General features: G+C 36.8%; 1 protein-coding gene across 2 annotated transcripts in view; it reads right to left on the bottom strand.

The window, feature by feature from the left end:
• Positions 1 to 21,583, bottom strand: part of CDS1 (CDP-diacylglycerol synthase 1) — a 70,693-nt gene that overhangs the window by 12,400 nt on the left and 36,710 nt on the right. For both annotated transcript variants that reach the window (XM_039468491.2, XM_010334757.3), the window contains exons 6-9: positions 9,808 to 9,866; positions 7,688 to 7,770; positions 6,215 to 6,302; positions 2,631 to 2,699 (exon numbers count right to left, since the gene is read on the bottom strand). In XM_039468491.2, coding sequence (XP_039324425.1) covers positions 2,631 to 2,699; positions 6,215 to 6,302; positions 7,688 to 7,770; positions 9,808 to 9,866 — 299 coding nt within the window. The remainder of the gene's footprint in view (positions 1 to 2,630; positions 2,700 to 6,214; positions 6,303 to 7,687; positions 7,771 to 9,807; positions 9,867 to 21,583) is intronic.

Genomic DNA, 21,583 nt, shown 5'->3' with positions numbered 1-21,583 from the left:
CATTGGGCATTTGGGTTGGTTCCAGGTCTTTGCTATTGTAAACATTGCTGCAATGAACATTCGTGTGCACGTGTCCTTGTAGTAGAATGATTTATAATCCTTTGGATATATACCCAGTAATGGGATTGCTGGGTCAAATGGGATTTCTATTTTTAGGTCCTTGAGGAATCGCCACACTGTCTTCCACAATGGTTGAATTAATTTACATTCCTACCAACAGTGTAAAAGTGTTCCTATTTCTCCACATCCTCTCCAGCATCTGTTGTTTCCCGATTTTTTAATGATCGCCATTCTAACTGGTGTGAGATGGTATCTCAATGTGGTTTTGATTTGCATTTCTCTGATGACCAGTGATGATGAGCATTTTTGCATATGTTTGTTGGCCTCCTGTATGTCTTCTTTTGTAAAGTATCTGTTCATATCCTTCGCCCATTTTTGAATGGGCTTGTTTGTTTTTTCTTGTAGATCTGCTTTAGTTCTTTGTAAATTCTGGATATCAGCCCCTTGTCAGATGGGTAGGCTGCAAAATTTTTTTCCCATTCTGTTGGTTGCCGATTCACTCTACTGACTGTTTCTTTTGCCGTGCAGAAGCTGTGGAGTTTGATTAGGTCCCATTTGTCTATTTTGGCTTTTGTTGCCATTGCTTTTGGCATTTTGGTCACGAAGTCCTTGCCTACACCTATGTCCTGAATGGTTTTGCCTAGATTTTCTTCTAAGGTTTTTATGGTATTAGGTCTGATGTTTAAGTCTTTAATCCATCTGGAGTTAATTTTGGTGTAAGGTGTCAGGAAGGGGTCCTGTTTCTGCTTTCTGCACATGGCTAGCCAGTTTTCCCAACACCATTTATTAAACAGGGAGGCCTTTCCCCATTGCTTGTTTTTGTCAGGTTTGTCAAAGGTCAGATGATTGTGGGTATGTTGTATTTCCTGTGAGGCCTCTGTTCTGTTCCATTGGTCTATATCTCTGTTTTGGTACCAGTACCATGCTGTTTTGATTACTGTAGCCTTGTAGTATAGTTTGAAGTCCGGTAGTGTGATGCCTCCTGCTTTGTTCTTTTTGCTTAGAATTGACTTGGCTATGCGGGCTCTCTTTTGGTTCCATATGAAGTTTAAGAACACCATTGTTCTTAACCAACCCAGAAAACTTTGATTAAAGTATTCTTTCCCTGGCCATATCACTGCAATTTTTAAAACTAGCTGTCCTCAGCCTTGGAAGTAAGGTACATAAAATGTGCTGTTATAAATGTAAATTGCTAGACAACAATTTATTCTCTTTTTCTTGCAGCCATTCACCCTATTATTCTGCTCAAGAATTATCAACAGAAATTCAAGACACTAGGAATGAATATAAACTGATTTTGCTTCCAAACCACCAGTTTATGTTATATATGTAATTTCATATAGATGTGAAATTTCCTTCCTCATTATTTTGTCATGCATTACATACTTATGGGGTAGCTCTTAATTTTCTTCCAATGATATGGCTATTCCTGTAGTATTTTCAAGTTAGTCTTTAATAACAAATTCTTATAACATTTAACTTCATAATGTTTAACTGTGCTTGCTTTGTAATGTAAAAACATTGGATGAGATTGGATTCTTTTGCATTCTTTTGTCAATTATTATCCCATCAATATTCTACGACAAATTTGTTAGAATAATTTTATCACATTTTATTAAAATTTTCATTGCAAATGAACTATATTTATAAATTAAATGGAGGAATTCTGGGGGTTTTCCCATCTAGGGTCATAGCATATTTCCATTTATTTGTATATTCACTTTCTCAAAGCTTCATGTTGTTTCTAGGTACTCTAGATTTGGATACGGAATGTAACTACAACTGTCAGAAACTAGGAAAAATTAAGCTTCCTCATGTACTATTTTTGCATATTTATCTTATATCCAGCAATGGTACTATACTCTCATTCTCCCTAGACACCTTTTAATAAAAATCTAAATCGTATAACTGTAAACTAACTTGTAAAACATGAACAATACCTATTTAACAAGCTAAAAGCAAACAATAATAATTTACAGTTAACAGACTGTTTCTGCAAATTGGGCCCACAACCTTAACCACCCACTGAGCCAAGTGGCCACCATGTGTTTAAGAACGCAGAGCTTTTAATAGAATTTGCCTCCTCTGCTATTACTCAAAGCCACCACCTGTCCTAGTACTTGTGCCCCACCTAAGGCAGAATAGCTGTTAGTATTTAACTAACAGGTTAAATGCGCCATCTAAGGCAGAATAGCTGTTAGAAACTACCAAACACAACAGCAAAACAGCAAGTCAGTAAGTCAGCAAGACAGCTTGATGTTCATTAGAATTACCTGGGGGAGTTAATTGGCCTGGGATAAGGCTGAGAGACAGATTTTGTTTAAGCTTCTCAGGGGATTCTACTTGCAGCCAGGATAAGGGCTACTGCTACTTTTTAGTAGATTTTGATAAATGCATTATTAGCATTTTGTGGTTTAATTTTTCTAGGTTTAAAATAGACTAACAAGCTTGGTTTCTTGACAAATCTGATAACAATTATGCCATAGGGAAGGGCCAGACACAGTTTCTCCTAGGGTAATTCAAATCATTTTTCAAAGTGTATATAAAATAAAAATCTTAGTAATACTCACAATGAATCCAAACACAACTGTGGAAAAGAAACCACCAATGAATCCTTCCCAAGTCTTTTTAGGAGATAACTAAAAAAAGGCAAATAAAATTGAAAAGCATTACTGCACTCAACAAAGCTCACAATATATATACAAACTCTATTCAATGAGTTTCCTCAATACCTTGTACATCTCTCCTTACTTTTTCTCTTATTGGAATAGTTTAAAATCCTTTTTCCTTCATTCTCTCATTTTGATTTACTAGTGAAAATCTCTCTAATAATATTTAAACACATAGTAGGCCCTCAAATACTTGACACGCCGTTAATATGTGTTTGTTCATGTTAAATGGCCTAAATTTATTTGTTTTGTCTCTCAAAAGACTATAAACTCTTTAATAAAGTAACTGTCCCATGACTTTCATGCTAATATGAACCCTGATAATAGCTGGTATAAATTCTTGGAGTAAGAATGAAATACATTAATTCCAACTACACACAGGTCTATCAGCCGAAAATAGAATGAGTACAACAAAACATGGACATTTTAGCACATATAATTTTCATATATTCCTAATATGCTATATATACACATACTTCCTTCCGATATGGCAAAATACTCCAGAGCCCCAGATACTGTATTAGCTCAGGTATTCACATATCCTTCTTTCTTCACAATCCATGTCCACCTCCAAGAAGAAAGGAACATGTTGTGCTTCTAAGAAAGGAACATGTTGTGGTGGATTCAGCTATTTCTGCCCAGTCAATGAGACAACCATGGAGAGAAATATGGAAAAAAATCTAGATGTTAGTGGTGTCAGGGCAGCAGGAGGAAAAGATTTAGAAGTAGAAGGTGCAAGTTGTTGCCAGAGGAGGTAATGACTGTGATGTGTGGGGATTTAGTCATCTGGTCATTAATGAGGGGCAGAAACCAAATAGCAGAATGAAGTCTCTGAAAACTAAAATGGGCTATGGGCTAACCGATAAGAGCTCTTCACAGACCTCTTGTCCTGATACTCATAAAGCCTCAAAGCAAAACATATGCCAGAAATGGTTTCGTGACAAATCTGATAATAATTATGCCATGGAGAAGAGATAGGCACACCTTCTCTTAGGGCAATTCAGTATCAATGCCATAAAGTAGGAGCAGACTCAAATTCAAAGGTGCCTGTTGATTATTTTAAAGATAGCTTACCAAATTAAATCAATGCATATCATATCAATTTAGGGGTTAATTGTTCAATTATTTAAGTATATTATACAACTAATCCAGCCTGATAAATTCACTAGAAGGCTGTGTTCAAAATCAGTCTCTAAGATTCTTCCACAGCTGTAACAGCCTTTTTGAAGGCTTCTGATATGGTTTGGATCTGTGTCTCCACCCAAATGTCACATCAACTTGTAATCCTCAGTGTTGGAGGTGGGGGCCTGGTGGGAGGTGACTGGGTCATGGAGGCAGTTTCTAATGGTTAAGCACCATACCCTCTACTGATGTCCCATGAGTTCTCATGGTATCTGGTTGTTTAAAAGTGTGTGGCAGCTCCCCACTCTCCCTCTTCCTTTGGCTCTGACCACGTAAGATGTGCCTGCTTCCCCTTTTGCCAAGATAGTAAGTTTCCCGAGGCCTCCCCAGCTATGCTTCCTGTACAGCCAGCAGAACCATGAGCCAATTAAAACTCAGGCATTTCTTTATAGCAGTGTGAGAATAAACTAATACAGCTTCCCAAGCAGAAAACTTTTCAGTCAAGGTAGAACTCTTGAATACATAAATCATGTGCTCTGGAGCAGCTTTAGAAATATTTTAAAAATACATAGCCTGCTTGCCAGTATCCTTATCCAGCTCAGCCCAATGCCCTTTGAGTGCTGATACTCTCAGCAGATGCTTTCTGTGAGCTCCTTCCCAAGAGGGGAAGAGTTTACAAAGGTTTCTGGAAGAACAGGCAGTCCACAAATTCCTCTAGTAATGCAAAACTACCCTCATACCACTCTGAACAAACAGAAGGCTTTATAGCTGAATAATTGTCTCAGTCCCTCCAAACTGTCTTCATATAACAAATCAAAACAGCCAAGTAATAATATGTCTGTGAGAATATTAAAAACTTTGCCCAACAATGTGAAATGTGTGAATTTTATCTGAAACTCCAACACGAAAAGCTCTTTTAGGCTGCGTGCAGTGGCTCGTCTATAATTCCAGCATTTTGGGAGGCTGAGGCGAGCAGATCACTTGAGATCAGGAGGTCTAGACCAGCATGGCCAACATGCTGAGATCCTGTCTCTACTAAATAAAAAATAAGCCAGGCATGGTGGCAGATGCCTGTACTCCCAGTTACTCAGGAGGCTGAGGCAAGAGAATCGCTTGAACCCAGGAAGTGGACGTTGCAGTGAGTCAGATTGCTCTACTGCACTCCAACCTGGGTGACAGGGCAAGACTCTGTCTCCAAAAAATAAAAATAAAAATAAAAATAAAGAAAAACTCTTTTAAAAGAAAGCAATTCTAGAAAATGATTTGCTTTCCATGAAAAATTGGTTTACTTCTTCTCCCAAATGAGAACTATATAATTTTTAGTTCATGTCCTTCTTTACCTCTATTGTCCAGAGACAGAACCAATTCTATGGCCAAAAAAAAAACATGGTCTACTTATACGTATTTTCATTTCCCTTTCACTGTTACTTGTATTTTATTAGTATTTTATTGTAGGACTCCAAAATCTTCTCTTGATCTGAGTTTGGATGTAAAAGTCACACAAATGGATATGAAGATGTGAAGGTAATATTACATAATCTGCACTCTTTTAGAAAGTTTGATAAAGAAGAGGACAGGTGAGGTGACAGATTGAAGGGAGAGGAGAGTCAAAGAAAAGGCTTGTGTATAGGCACTGGGAAGAAGGATAAAGAAAATCTGTACCAATGGCTGAGAGAAAGAAAGCATAGAGCTCAGGGGCAGTGGTTCACACCTTTAATCCCAGTACTTTGGGAGGCTGAAACAGGAAGACTGCTTGAGCCCAGGAATTTGAGACAAGCCTGAACAACATGGCAAGACTCCATCTCTACAAAAAAATACAAAAATTAGCCAGGTGTGTGGCATGCACCTGAAGTCCCAGCTACTTGGGAGGCTGAGGTGGGAGGACTGCTTGAGCCTGGGAGGTGGAAGCTGCAGTGAGCCATGATCACGCCACTGCACTCTAGCCAGGTGACAGAGTGAGACCCAAGACAAAGAAAGAAGAGGAAAGGAAAAAAGAAAAAAAGAGAAAGAAAGAAAAAAGAGAAGAAAGAAAAAAGAAAGAAAGAAGAAAGAGAAAGAAAGACAGAAGAAAAGAAAAAAGAAAAGAAAAGAAAAAAGATAAAATGACAATGAAATGAGCCTTCACCAAAGAAAGGACAACTGATGAAGTCATGCCCTTACTGAGCAGCCAACAGAAGAGCTGATGAAGAATCCGGATGGATATACTGGGAAATAATGGCTTGCTGCTCCTGCACTGTGCAACTAAGGAAAATCAAAGCATATCAAAAATAAAAAATGCACAACAGCACAGGTTGTTGGAAATGTTCTCCAGTGTCTAATCTTGAAGGTTATATAGTGGCTTGCTTATAATATTTTTCCATTACCTTAATTAATGGAGTTCTCCCAAAAAAAAATCCGAAAAGGTAAGCAGTTATGTCATTGCAGATAACACTTGATATTGGAAGAAGGAACCTGTTAAAAACAAACAAAAAGTCAGCAGAAAAAGTTCATGTAAGTGGCAAATATTCACACAGGTTATGATTCATGATAAACCAACAAAATAACCCTTTGGACTACACTTCAGCCTAGCCCAGAACATAACCCTTGCCAAAACAGTAGAAATGATAAATATCAACAAAATCTGCCCACTCGCAATTTAAACAGTTAAAAATCTAAAAATAAACTGGGAAGGAAATAAACACGCTAGGAAAATATTGCTAAGGAAAATATTAACTTACTGATTTCTACAGTTATCGATGTTTACATTTTAGTTTTATGAGGAACATGTTATAATAAAAAAGAAAAGAAAGGCAGATTGAAAACTGGTCTTAAAAAAAAAACAGCCTTTTACTATGAAAATGAGTCATTTCTTTAGACATAGCAAAATCTGATAAGTTTATATCGAGCTCTTATTACATATTCTCAATTATTAATTTTAATTCTATCTTAGCTTGTGATTTCAGTAAACTCTATTAATGTACAGACCTACTTACTTCAGTAACTGCCCCTATCAATGAAAAGTCTGTACAATACATGAAAGACAATCTTAAAATGATTTTGGTTACTTACACATACACATACACTTACACAGACGCACACACACAGAGACACACACCCACACTCTTAGTAAAAAGACATGAAGCTGTCAAAGGAATACGATGTATCTTGATAAAACCCACCAATGGTTAAAGATTTTAATTAATGAGTTTAAAATGAACGTGAGGAAAGTATGGCTACTTTTTAAAATCTTAACTTTTTCTCCACTCCAACTAATTTTTAAGTTATAATTTTTACCTAACAAAAATGCTTTCTGAATATGCAAGCCACTGCCATAGAGTGATGAATTTCTACAATCTGGAAACACATGCCTACATAAGAGCAAAGCTGAAAACCTACCCAACTTTCACCTGAAAAAACATACATTTCCTCATAGCAGTTACTAACAAGCAAAGTTTTCTGGTGTGTGTGTGTGTGTGTGTGTGTGTGTGTGTGTGTGTGTGTGTGTGTGTTGCATTCTATGTAAATAATATCTTAGTAAACATTATCTTTAAAGTCTATTTTTGTGAAAAGTCACATTAGGATTTATTAACACCTGAAAATGTAATTAATTGTTTGGGGCTTTTGTGGGAACTTCCTACATTTTATTTGGAACCTGAATAAGAATGGTATCCAGTTGTTAATGAAGCATTTTGTCTTCAGTTGTCAAATAGTAAGCAAAACTCAGTAAGATAGTTTAATGGAATACAGGAACAACAAACAGTCCATTTTAGTAGAAACCTGTAAGATGCTGTCCAATGTTAAAGAGCTATAAAAGTGCTATGACATAACTATAAAGCAGCATAATACCGTTGCCTTACCATATCATGCCTTCAAACAGACTTTGGATGACAAGGTGTGACTGAGTAACAATAATCAGTAAAGTGACATGAGTCCATGCGAACTGTTAATAGCCCAACAATACAAAAATTAGTGAACACAACTGATCAGTGCAGCTGAAGAAGCAACAGCAATACTGAAACACAAATTTCTACCATGACTTTGGGTCAAAATGTGGAAGGTAAAAGTCATATAAAATAAACACTGTTAGTAAGTTATGTTTCTTTTGTTGCCTACTGGAACCTTCAAATAATGAAAACATTTATTTAACAAAGTAACCTTAATTTATATACAAATAGAATGCCCATAATAGATATAGTACTAAATTTTAAAACATATAAAAAATAAATCATTATCTTGAATCATTAGATTTCTGAATGAGAAAGTGATAATGAGAAATCTCCGTTGATGTTTTAGCATTTAAAGAGGAATATCTTACTCTGGCTGCATTCTGCGGTTATAAAAAAAATGCTGAAAATCACTTTTCTTTCAGAGTTTATTATGGTAACTTTTTCCCATAAAGAGTAATTTCTAACTTCAAATGATTCAAACCAGCAGGGTTCAACTGCTCTTAAATGCAATACTTTCATACTTGAAAGGTGATTGTGAACGGTCTCTTCAATGACAGTATTCAATTTCAAATTTTTAAAGATTTTTGTGTTTCACCAATTCTATCTAGCCTTAGAGATGGCCACTTTCAATGTAAGTAATAAGGGTAGAATGTAAAGAAAAAGAAGCTAAGGTTTCCATGTACTAGTCTTATAATTTTGATTGAAATTCATAAAATTACTTTTAAAAATTCTGAAGATTTTGATTTATTCTCCCTGGACCCCCACTCTTGAGACAGGGTCTCACTCTATCACCCAGGCTAGAGTGCAGTGGTGTGATCACAGCTCTCTGTAGCTTTGACTTCCCAGGCTCAAGTGATCCTCCTGTCTCAGCCTCCCCAGTAGCGGAGACTGCAAGTGCACACCACCATGCCCAGCTAATTTTTGTATTTTTTGTAGAAATGGGGTTTTGTCATGTTGCCCAGACTGGTCTCAAACATCTGGGCTCAAGGTATCTGCCTGCCTTCACCTCCCAAAGTGTTGGGATTATGGGCATGAGCCATTGACAACTGGCCTTTTCGATTTATTCTTAATAAATCTGTTTCTGGTTAAGCAACCATATTATATTGGTTGCCTTATTTTGTTCTATTTTTATCTCCTTAGAAGATACAATTCTCTTTTACCCTGATTGCTTAAAAATGCATAACTAAATTTTTTCCCAATAGATACCATTTATATTTTCATTGGATATTCTACTATTTTTAATTGTCTTGATTGCTTGTACATGAAACTCACTAAGAATTTTACTCTTCATGTTCAGATTCCCTGAAATTAGAAATATAAGAAACACAACAATTTCCCAGCAATATGTTCTGCAGATTGTCTTAATGGAGAAAAGCTAAGCATAAAAAACAGAAAATATATTCCAAGTCCAAAATAAGCCTATTACTTAAATTTACATATCTGAATACTACTTTGCATTGCATAGTGTTACTAGCTGCAGTTTAATAAAATAAGAAAAGTTCCTATGTAAAGTGTTACATTTCTTAAGATAGGCTTTGGTACATTGAGCAAAATACCTTACGCCGAAAAGAATTACACAATTCTATGACCAACCATAACTACCAAGACAATACATGTTCTGTTCCTTTATGCTCCTGCCAAGTGCAAGTAAACAGCTACCTTCACAGAACAATATGGTAGATGCTTCCCAGATTAGTAACTGTTCAGGAAACTAAGAAAATTCTTCAAATTTCTACAAATTTAAGGAACTCAAATACTTCAAATTTACAGCCTTTGAAAATATTCAAAGAAAAAGTTTTTGGTAAACTTTGAAAACAGTTTAAATTTTAAAATTCTCACAAACTTCTCAACTTTACTAGTTTATATTTAATAGTTATCTGAAATCCAAATATCCCTCACATTTACACAAAACAACAGCTAGCAGATTCGACTATATCTTCTCACTACAAAAAAAAAAAAAAAAGAAAAGAAAAAAAAAGTTAAGAGTTTTTATCACAGATAATGACTAAGGAATAATGGTTAATACACACCATATAAAACTGCAGACGACAATGTTTCTTCACCAAACTCAGTACAAACATGCAGAAACCTGTTCAACAACAAAAAACATGTGCTCATTGTACAATGTGGTACAGAGTTAAGATTCCCTGAGTCCAAATAAACCAATTTCCTATATCACAGCTAGGTATATTTTAGCCATTTACTCAAATGCCATCTCTCCTACTATCTTATATTAAGGATATTAAGTAAGTTTTTTGAGGGAAAGAATCTTGTACTCTCCAAAGTGCCTAATACATTTCATGGCACAAATTCAATAAATAGCCTCTGCATTAATTCAATTAATTAGTCCCTTGCTAATATATGAGCATGGAAAATAGATCTTAAATTTAAACAGAATTTGTTATAATAATACATCAAAAGTATGTATAGAATGTTTTCAATCTCTACATAATAGAAAAATTAATAACTATTATAGCAGCTAAAGTCTATTGAATGCTTACTATTTCTAGGCTCTTATCTAAGCATTTTATCGTTAATAATCATAAGCCTTTATTAACAACTCATTTATCCTTTCAAAATCTCCATAATATAGATACTCATTATTAGCTCCATTTTACAGATGAGGAAAAATGCACAAGGGGCTTTATTAATTTACTGTGGATCACAGGGCTAGAAAAGAAACATTCGAATCCTATTGACCCTTCAGAGTCATGTGGTTCCGTAAACTGAGATCAGCAAAATTCAGGTTAAGAGCAATTTGCAATTTCTCAAAACCACACAACAATTATAGTAAAATGTAATACTCTTAATAATGTAAACACAACAGTATTTGTGTCTAAGTATATATTTTACAAATTACAATAAGTTATTAAATTCTAACCAATTAAGTGAAATCCAATAATCATATACTAAAATAATGGGAGGCAATATGAAGCACCTCTTGCCCAAAATACCAGTACACTACTAAAGATAGGTTTACTTTACAGAGGTGGATATTGAAAATACATAAACCAAGTTTAATTTCAGATAAACGGCTATGTATGCATTCTATTCTGCAACATCTTTTCTTTTTTTCTCTCTGTTTCTCACTCTGTGGCCCAGCCTGGAGTGCAGTGACACAATCACAGCTCACTGCAGCCTTGAACTCCTGGCCTCAAGCAATCCTCCCACCTTGGCCTTCCAAAGTACTGAGATTACACGTATGAGTCACTGTACCCAGCCTCTGCAGTATCTTTAAAGAGTGAGTCCTCCAAGATAGAAATTGAATTTTCAGTTAATCAATTCTATATAAAATAAATACTAGACTTTGTATATCCAAGTTATACTTACCAAGGCAATTCTACCAGTAGAGTAAACAAAGAAACAAACTAACAAACACTAAACAAAGCAACAAACTAAACAAAGAAACAAACAGCAGCTGCCTTTCACTACTTTTGATGATCAATTTGAAATTTCAAAGCATAAAAGACCAAGACAAAATGAAGAGAATGTATACTGACCCCAATCCTATCTCACCTCCTATTTGTTATCTATGAGGTAATCCAACTAACTGGCCTGCACAAGCAATTTAGACACATTTTCTGAGTGGAGGCACAACTGAAAGCCATTATGTCGTTTTATTGAGAGAAAGACGAGAGAGATACTAAAAAATGAGATTAACAGCATTAAAATGGCCAGTTGTATAAAAGATTCCTTTTAAAAATCCTGCTTCTGAGTTTTTCTTCTATAGCAGGTAGACTTCTCTTGAAGCTCAAGTCATAATGTAATTTCTATGCTGTTTGGTGCCACTGATCCATGATTAAGGATGAACACAGACTGGACTTGGTTCAAAGGCCAATGGGTAAGAGCAAAGCAGAGACACAAGACAGAAAATCTGTCCAAACAGACCCCTTGACTCTCCCAGCACAGCCTTCGGAACTTCTCAATGTCATTAACTATGAATTATCTACTCACAAGTACTACCCCAAAATATATGGTTTTCTTTTTTTTTTTTTTTTTTTTTTTTTTGAGGCGAAGTTTCGCTCGTTACCCAGGCTGGAGTGTGATGGCGCAATCTCGGCTCACCACAACCTCCGCCTCCTGGGTTCAGGCAATTCTCCTGCCTCAGCCTCCTAAGTAGCTGGGATTACAGGCACGCACCACCATGCCCAGCTAATTTTTTGTATTTTTAGTAGAGACGGGGTTTCACCATGTTGACCAGGATGGTCTCGATCTCTTGACCTCGTGATCCACCCGCCTCGGCTCCCCAAAGTGCTGGGATTACAGGCTTGAGCCACCGCGCCCGGCCATGATTTTCTTTTTAATAAAATTATAACACCATTCACCTTCACATTTCTTCAAACAAAATTACCAGTAGATTCATTTAACATTTTCCTAATGAACATTTTATCCAGGACAGCCTTGGCAACTCACATTTACCTGATCCAATTTCACCTATGGGATAATAATTGTCTTGACTCCTAGACACAGTTAATAGCCTCTGACTTCCTCCAAGTCAGAGAATGTATCTAGGAGTCAGATAATTAATTGTCTAACTTAAAAATATATTTATATTATGTTTTAATAAATCTATGGAAAGGGTAACTTTTTGTATACTTGGATCCATAGTTATTTGTTCCTGATTAACAAAGAATGGCTGTATGACTATTTCTAAATTAAAATCACAGAATGTGTTGTAGAACTATAAATAAAAGCACTGAAAAGCATCCTAATATATAGTTCTTTTTATAAAAGTTATACTTATCCTTTATCTGTATAATACTGTGTCTGATGTTCTCAATACAAAGATACATATATTATGTTGCCCAGCATCAGAGTTCTCCTGTGATTGAGCAGTTACCCAATAAACTAAAGAGAGATATATTTAAAAAGAACAAGAGAATGCAAGTGCAGTGTCCTGTGCCTGTAATCCCAACACCTTGGGTGGCCAAGGCAGGAGGATAGCTCCGGAGGATATGAATTCAAGACCAGCCTGAGCAACACAGCAGGATCCTGTCTCTAAGAAATAAAGTAAAAATTAGCTGGGCAGGGTGGCACACATCTGCAGTTCCAGCTACTTGGGAGGCTGAGGCTGGAGGATCATTTGAGCCCAGGAGTTTGAGGCTGCTGTAAGCTATGATCAAGCTATTATACTCCAGCCTGGGCCACAGAGCAAGTCACCATCTCTCTCTCTCTCTCTCTCTCTTTTTTTTTTTTTTAAAAAAAAAAAAAAAAAAAAAAAAGAGGATGAAGATTTTTAAGGGGGTCAGGAAAAGTAAAGGAAAAAACACAAGATACTGAAAAGCCCAATAGATGAGAGAGAGGGAATTTCAGAAAAATAGATAAAAAATATTTTTCAAGCACCTATGATATGACAGAAACAAGAAGCAAAAAATGAATTAAGATAGGCACTGTCATTCAGGAGCTCATACTCTTGCTGAAGACACCAAAAACAAAGAAAAAAAAATAAAGCTGTTTTTTAAATTTACCATTGATGATCAGTCAAAATTTAGTAAACACATGTACTCTTTAATTCAAAAAAACAGACAGTAGGATGGGCCTAGGATTGGCTTCTGACTCATCTCTCATTCTTTCACTTGGTTATATTTTTCATTACACTTGCCGAAACCATCAAAACTGTCTAGCATCAAATTAAATAAATTCAAAAACACACTGCATTGTGTGCCTTTATTCAGACACCAGACTAAGTTCAACTGAGTTGTTCTGAAAAAGTTTTAAATGAATATGCATTGTAGAGATTGTCATACAAACCAATCATCATACTAGTTAAGATTTTAAGAAGTTTTCTATTAATCTGAATGGTTAGTCTAAGGTATAGAACCAATACTAGCATGCATATAGAGTTTAGTAGTCTTTAATTCAGAAACTTTAAGTAGTTTGGAGATACAGTCTTTTGTGAAATTATTTGTGACACTTTTTAAAATATTTCATTAGTATCCTCTGATATAAAAGATAGGATGTTTGGGGAAAACATCTTAATTATGCATTAATTTTAGCTATAACTTAGTTTTATATGTCCATCAATTTTCTTGAACTGAAAGCATAACATTCAAGTCATATTATCTCCATAAGAACTTTAAAGAAACCAAAATGGCTATGCATGCACATATACAAGCAAAAAATAATTTATTAAACATAATATGCACATCACTCTAGTTGGATAAAGAAATGTAAGATAATGATATTAAGGGTCAAAGACCTTAAGTTTGTTTACCCATCACTGCTAACCATGTAATCGCATGACTGCTCTGGTTTCTAAAGAGGCCCGATTCCAAATCACCAAGTTGATGAGTTCTTTCTAATATAAATCTAGACTCTAGAGAAAATGTTTGTCTTACTATTTTTGTCTCCCTGATTTTCTCTGCTATCAGTCACTCATTTTGCAACAAAATTATCTAAATGTCAAGATGACTACCAAGTCGGAGTCAGTGAGACACTTTGTATAATATTAAACAAGTCATTTAATTTCATGGAACTCGATGAGGGGGTCAGAACTGGAGATACCTACATTTCATTTAAATAAAATTAAATGTCAATGAAGAAGCTTGAACTGTCTCTGCTTTTTAAATCTAGTAAGACATATATTTTGTGAAGTCATTTAACCACTATAATAGAACTAACATTTTGACAGGGCCCTTGGAATACTGTTTAGCTAAAAAGACTTGCGAAGATTTCCACAGCATAATTTGAAAGAAAGGTACAAATATCTCAACGTTAGCACACTTTCTATTTCCATAGTCCTGTTTCAAAGTCTAACTCCATTAGCTGGACTAAGCTCACGAACGTTGCTAACCACTTCAAGAGTAGCCACTAAGGCCTCAAGACTCAGCAAACAAAACACTGATGTTAAGGAAGTATCACTAAGAAGCACTGTGTGTGGATGTGCATGTTCTCAGCCTTTTAATCATTTATTCAACAAATACATATTGGGACTCTAAATGCTGGACCTGTACTGTGTCTGGAAATTAAATAAACAAGAGAGGTACACCGTGGGTGCTTTTGGTCTAACCGAGCCATTTTTAGGCCACCCTTAAAATGATAATAGACAGAATTGTATGCATGTTTTATACTGGAAGTCACATCATTTAACTAAGCAGCTCCTAGCGTACTATGAGGTTGCTTTTTTTTTTTTTTTTTTTTTTTTTTTTTTGAGAATAGAGTTTCCCTCTTGTTGTCCAGGTTAGAGTGCAATGGTGTGATCTTGGCTCACTGCAACCTCCACTTCCCAGGTTCAAGGGATTCTCCTGCCTCAGCCTCCTGAGTAGCTGGGATTACAGGTGTGCACCACCACACCCAGCTAATTATTGTACTTTTAGCAGAGACAGGGTTTCTGCATGTTGGTTAGGCTGATCTCGAACTCCTGACATCATGTGACCTGGCACCTCAGCCTCCCAAAGTGCTGAGATAACAGGGGAGCCACTGTGCCCGGCCGAGGTCGCATTTTTAAAGTATATCTATATAGTTCCATACATATATATGTATACATATAATTCCATGAGCTATCTATAGAGCTGAGCATGGTAATACACACCTGTAATCCCAACTACCAAGGAGGCTGTGGTAGAATGCTAACTTGAGTCCAGGAAATCAAGACCAGCCTGGGCAAAATAGTGAGATCCTACCACAAAATCACAAAAAGTACATTTGTGTGACTGTAATGATGTCAATATCCTGGTGTGATGTACTATAGTTTTGCAAAATACTATCATTGGTGAAAACTGAGCAAAGTGTATTATTTCTTACAACTGCATTTGAATATGCTATTATCTCAATAAAGAAGTGCATTTTAAACCAATAATCTGTGATACATAAACAACTTTACATAGACTGTCATAAAATAGCAAGTGAGTTCTACAATCAGCCTGTGGTATTTTTATTTTATAATTTATTACTCATTTAGTATTAACTACAAACTGTAAGAGTTTAGGCCCTCACTGCATTCAGTGTAGATTTCAGCAACAGCTTCTTATCTAGTCTTCCCGATAATGTCTCCCAATCTACTTCATTTAATTACAAATCTTATCATTTTTTAGCTTAAAATCCTCCATTGGTTTCCCAGATACAAAGTCCAGACCTTTCCCATGACATACAAATTTTCTCAAGATGTGGCTCATGCCTACCTTCCCTATTTTTAATGCCTGCCATGAATCCAGAACATGCAATCCTTTTTCATTCTTATGTCTGCACAGCTGTTCCTCCACCTGGAATGCACTTTTCTACTATTGGATACTTGGCAACTGCCTGCTTGCACTTTATTTCTCCTAAAATATATCATCTCTTGTCAAAGGCCCTCCATGGCCTGCCTTCCTCTTCATGCTCCTGCCAGGACTTGTTGACATTTCAGCAATGAACTAGAAGACTCATATCTCACCAGCTTCAAGACCCTGGAAGGCACATAAGCAGCTTCATTTCTGTTTATATCCTCAACATCATTCACAGTACTTAGCATTTGGAAAGCACTCAAATGTTTGCTCAAAGAATGACCCTGACCTGAGCACAGTGGCTCATGCCTTTAATCCCAGCACTGGGAGGCCAAGGTAGGTGGATCACAAGGTCAAGAGGTCAAGACCATCCTGGCCAACATGGTAAAACCCCATCTCTATTAAAAATACAAAAGTTAGCTGGGTGTCGTGGTGTGTGCCTGTAGTCCCAGCTACTTGGGAGGCTGAGGCAGGAGAATCACATGAACCTGGGAGGTGGAGGTTGCAGTAAGCTGAGATCAACCCATTGCACTCCATCCTGGGTGACAGAGCAAGACTCCATCTTAAAAAAAAAAAAAAATGACTTTGATGATCTTCATTAAGTTTCTGTGACTCTATGAGTCTAAAATAAGAAATGTTAAAATATGCCTATGGCAGAAATCAGTATATTATCAGAAAAATCAAGAAATACCAGGCCAGACATGGTGGCTCATGCCTGTAACCCCAGCATTTTGGGAGACCAAGGCAGGAGGATCACTTGAGCTCAGGAGTTCGAGACCAGCCTGGGAAATACAGTAAAATGCTGTCTCTACTAAAAATACAAAAATTAGTCAGGGTCAAAAATATAAAAATTAGTGCCTATAGTCCCAGCTACTTGGGAGGCTGAGGCATGAGAACCACCTGAACCCAGGAGGCAGAGGTTACAGTAAGAGAAGATCATGCCACTCCACTCTAGCATGGGTGACGAAGTGAGCTTCTGTTTTAAAAAAAAACAACAAAAAAACAAAAAACAAATATGTAGGGCTGTGGGGCCCCACAGGGTCGTGGGGTGTCCCTTATGCTGTGCTGAGGTGCAAGATCCGAGAAGTAAAGAGACAGGACACTGAAGAACTGGTGAAGAGCACCTGGACTCACCTGTGAGCAGAGAGTAGTGAGAGCCCCAAATGTCCAGAAGCATCTGTATTTATTAGGTACAAGCCGGGGGTAGGGTTGTGAGGAGTGAGGTTATCATCTATAGGATTAGTAATAGGGCACACATAATCATGTGAGTCACAAGCAAGGGGGCCACCCCATTATGTTACCTGGGCAGAGAGGTGGGCCATGCATAGTAGGGGGCCATGCCTTGCGCAATAGTAGAGGGTCGTGTACAGAGAAGGAGTCCAACCCCATTAGGTCACCGAGGTAAGGAGGTGGGCTGTGTGCAACAGGTGTTGTGTGCAACACTTAATCTGGGGGCTGGAGACTTCAAAGGATTTCTAATAGAAGGATACTATAAGCCAATGCAGTGGGAGCTCACATACTTGTACAGCCGCCGTGACTGGTCACACCAGAGGGGTTCTTCTCTCTTGGTTATTTCCAGGATCTTAGGCCTGAGGCCTACTTTCCATAGAAACTGGAGGCAAGGTATTACAACTCCTTTATAAGGAGGAGAGGCTCTTGTTCCAAGCCTGCCATACAGTGCATGCCCTTTCAGGCAGAGGCGCCACTGCCTGGGTCTTTGGTTCTTGTCCTGGTCTGGCTATTTTCCCATGTACTGCTTCTGTTCTATGACTGCTCTAGGCATTCCTCCTACTACAAAATACTATATCGTTATATAGAAGGATTCTATAAATCAGCACTGTGTCAGTACAGCTCCTACTACAATACCTACATGATTACATAGAAAGATTATATAGAACTAAGTATGCTAAATGTAAGTATTAAGTATGATTATATCAGCCAGATATATGTAAGCAGTAAGTTATACATCAGTCACAAATTCTATAAACTAATATATGATTATATATAAAGGATTATATAAAGGAAATAGCTGAGTAATAACACCATAAACTAAGATATTCTTCAGCCACTAATTGTGCCTGGGGTCTGGATAGTTCTCCTTCCTCGGTGCCCATGGCGGGTGTTGTCCACAGAAATACTGCTTATATTTCATAGAAGTAGAGTTCAAAAGTAATACATGAAAAAAGAATTACTAAAAAGGGGCTGGATGGGAGGCTATCATATACAAAATGTATACAAAGAAAACAACAAAGAAAATAAATTACACTATCTGTCCACATTCAATTGAGATGTTGTTCTCAAGCATAAATTATAGCAAACTCAAAGGGGAAAACAATAATTACCTCATATGTTGACATTCTACCTCTCAGCTATTGCTGTACATCAACACAGATGTAACTGCAGACAGGGAAATAATGACAGATGTAGATGTACCAATATAAGTCCATCTATAAGCTATTAATATATGAAGTAGAAAAAAATGGTACAGAAGAGATACTCTTACTCGTGTAAGAAAAAGGGAGGGGGAATATAAACATACAAGCTTGAATACTCAATTTCTGGAATAACAGTAGTAAGCCTCCAGATATCGTGAGTAAGGCTCTCAAGGCTCTCAGGTGGAGGAAGATTTCACCGAATACTCCTTTCTAGTCTAAATTTTTATCATGGCCAAATGTTTTCATTTAAAAAAAAAAAAAAAACAACTAGTTAAAGAAACAAACAAAAAGACTAGGCCTCTTGAAACCCCTGGCTCCTGGCATGTGCTCGCCATTGAGATCCTGGATGCCTGTCCCTTCCAAGCTACATGGAGGGGCCAAATGTCAGTGCCCAAGTCATCAAGTGGCATAAACTGCAGTCATGCAAAGTAGCCATCTTTGATGTCCAGCCCACTCAAGACATGAGCACTGGCCTCTGTCTCACGACAACCACATGAGAGGCCTGGGGTTAGAACTGCTCAGTTAAGGCCGCCAATCCGCAGGACTGTGAGTGAAAATAACAAATTGTTCTATGCCAAGGGCAAAGTAAAACTAGTTAAGGCTTTTTGTTTTAAAATGACAGTTTGTATTCCATCCTGGTATCCCTGCAAAATAATATTAAAAGAAATTAAGGGGAAGCCCCACAAGAACAGAGAAAACTGAAGAAATGTCAACAAGAAAAGAAGAAACATGTCTATAAAATTCGGAAGCTAGAAAGCAGATAGGTAACTGTTAGTAGACCTGAGAAATTACAGGTGTCTAAATGTATTTTCTAGAGAAATGAAGGAGAAAAGGCCCAGTGGGAGGCAACTGGGGCCTAGGCTTCTGACCTGGAGTAGTGGGTGAAACTCTGACAGTAAGTGTGAGCCCTAGCCAAAGCAATCAGTTGTGAGAACAGACTAAAGACATCTTTAGAAATGCACAATCATAAGACGTCTACCTTCTACACATCATTTCATAAGAAACTACAGCAGGCCATGTTTCAGCAAAGTGAGAGTGTTAAACAAGAGATGGAAGACCTGGGATGGAAGAAACAGGGGCTCAAATCAGGACAGCTCAGCAGTGGGGCCATATGCAGCCAGTTCGCACAGGAACAGGAATGCAGAGGTCTCTGGCACAGAAGTTTCCAGGAAAAAGGGCAATTGATACACTACCTGACTTACGTAAATATTTGAAAATACTACCAGTAGACATGGGACAACCTGAAGGAAAAATTAAGGATCTCTACACTGAAATTAGCGAATATAAGAAAGAGAAGGTGAAGTAGTTACTCAGTTTGGGAAAAACAAAAAGTTGTACAAGGAGAAAATGTAATCATAGATACTATTTGGTTCTACAGGTACCTACTTAATAATGCAAACTACGACTATAAATAACTGAGTATGAAGAAGTGAGGTGGGTTATAACAGGAAGTCAACAGATAATGCCTAAAGTAAATTAAGAAATAGACATATTACTGAGAGGAAAGGAAAAAATCTGAAAGCGGTGGGGTGCAGGGTCGCTGTTTACATTATAATTCTTTTGAAATTAAGTTTGAAAACTAATGTACATATATGATAGAAATAATGTTTTAATTAACCACAATTATTATTATTATTATTATTATTATTATTATATTTTGAGATAGAGTCTGACTCTGTCACCCAGGCTGGAGTGCAATGGCATGACTTCAGCTCACTGAAACCTCTGCCTCCCCAATTAAAGTGATTCTCCTGCCTCAGCCTCCCAACTAGCTGGGATTACCAGCACCTGCCACCATGCCAGGCTAATTTTTTTTTTTTTTTTTTTGCATTTTCAGTAGAGATGGGGTTTCACCATGTTGGCCAGGCTGGTCTTGAACTCTTGAACTCAAGCAATCCACCTGCCTCAGCCTCCCAAAGTGCTGGGATTACAGGTGTGAGCCATCAAGATCAGCCCACAATTGTTTTTAAATAATTATAAGAATAATCACATAAAACAAAATGTTGGGTTCAATAACAGAAGATACCATAGACACTTTGACTATTATTATCAAAACTCAAAATGCCAGAAGTCTTGTTATTTTAAACATAAACTGAGAAGATACTACATTCTTCTCTCCTGTAATACAAAAGCATCCATTCCAGAATCCGCCTTACCTTTAACAAAATAAATCAAGCTTATTGGTTTGGTAAACGAGAGAAAATTCTCACATTTTCTACCAAGAAAAAAGTTGCACAAATGTCCTCTGATAAACACACAATCAGAGGCAAATGTTTTACTTTCCAAAATTTTAGTATGATCTTCTTAACTGGTAACAATCAATCTCTCCAAGATCATAATCCTTCAAATTGGTCAGAATTTAAAATAGACCAACTACCATCAAATGAATACCCTTAAAAGAGTAGAAATTTTTCAATACCTATTTCTATAAATGTACTTTTTATAGATAAAGCAGTAAAAAGTTTTTTTTAAAATGAAGGAACAGATTTGGAAAGCTGAACTGAAAAATAAACCTGAACGTTAAGGCTGGGTGCAGTGGCTCGTGCCTGTAACCCCAGCACTTTGGGAAGCCAAGGCAGAAGGATCCCTTGAGCCTAGGAGTTCAAGACCAGCCTGGACCACATGGGGAGACCCAATATCTACAAAAATAAAATAAAATTAAAAATTAAAAACAGTAACAAATAACATGAATGTAAAAGGCAGAAAATTCTTCAAAAATGTATTCCTCCTCATGATATAAAAACAAAAATATCTTAAAATTCCCATTACCATTTCAGATTGTATTTCACTTTCTGGCTTTTTAGACTTAGAAGGCCCAGGAACTGAAGGTGCTTAGGAGCACCATGAAGACATCATAACTATTTAATGAAATAGCATACTTCTAAAGGACTGGACATGCTTTCCCATATACTTTGTGTATTTTTTAAGAGAAATGGAAAAGAATCACTCAGTTTCCAAAACTGTACCAGGAGAAAAATTTATTTACTGGGAAACTCCTAGAAGTTTAAAAAATAACTATTAACAGCTATTGTGAAAACTCACAAATAAATTTCATTTTCTTCTTTTAAAGTGGAAATAAAAATAATTTAAATAGTGCCAGGTACTATTCTAAGTGCTTTACAAAGAAATTGAAGCACAGACAAATTAATTAAATTTCTCATTGTTTACTC

This window comes from Saimiri boliviensis, chromosome 3 (assembly GCF_048565385.1).
Source record: "Saimiri boliviensis isolate mSaiBol1 chromosome 3, mSaiBol1.pri, whole genome shotgun sequence".
In the NCBI taxonomy this organism is placed as follows: Eukaryota; Metazoa; Chordata; class Mammalia; order Primates; family Cebidae; genus Saimiri; species Saimiri boliviensis.
Note: the sequence above shows the minus strand (reverse complement) of the source record. Positions and strands in the feature narration are given on the sequence as shown.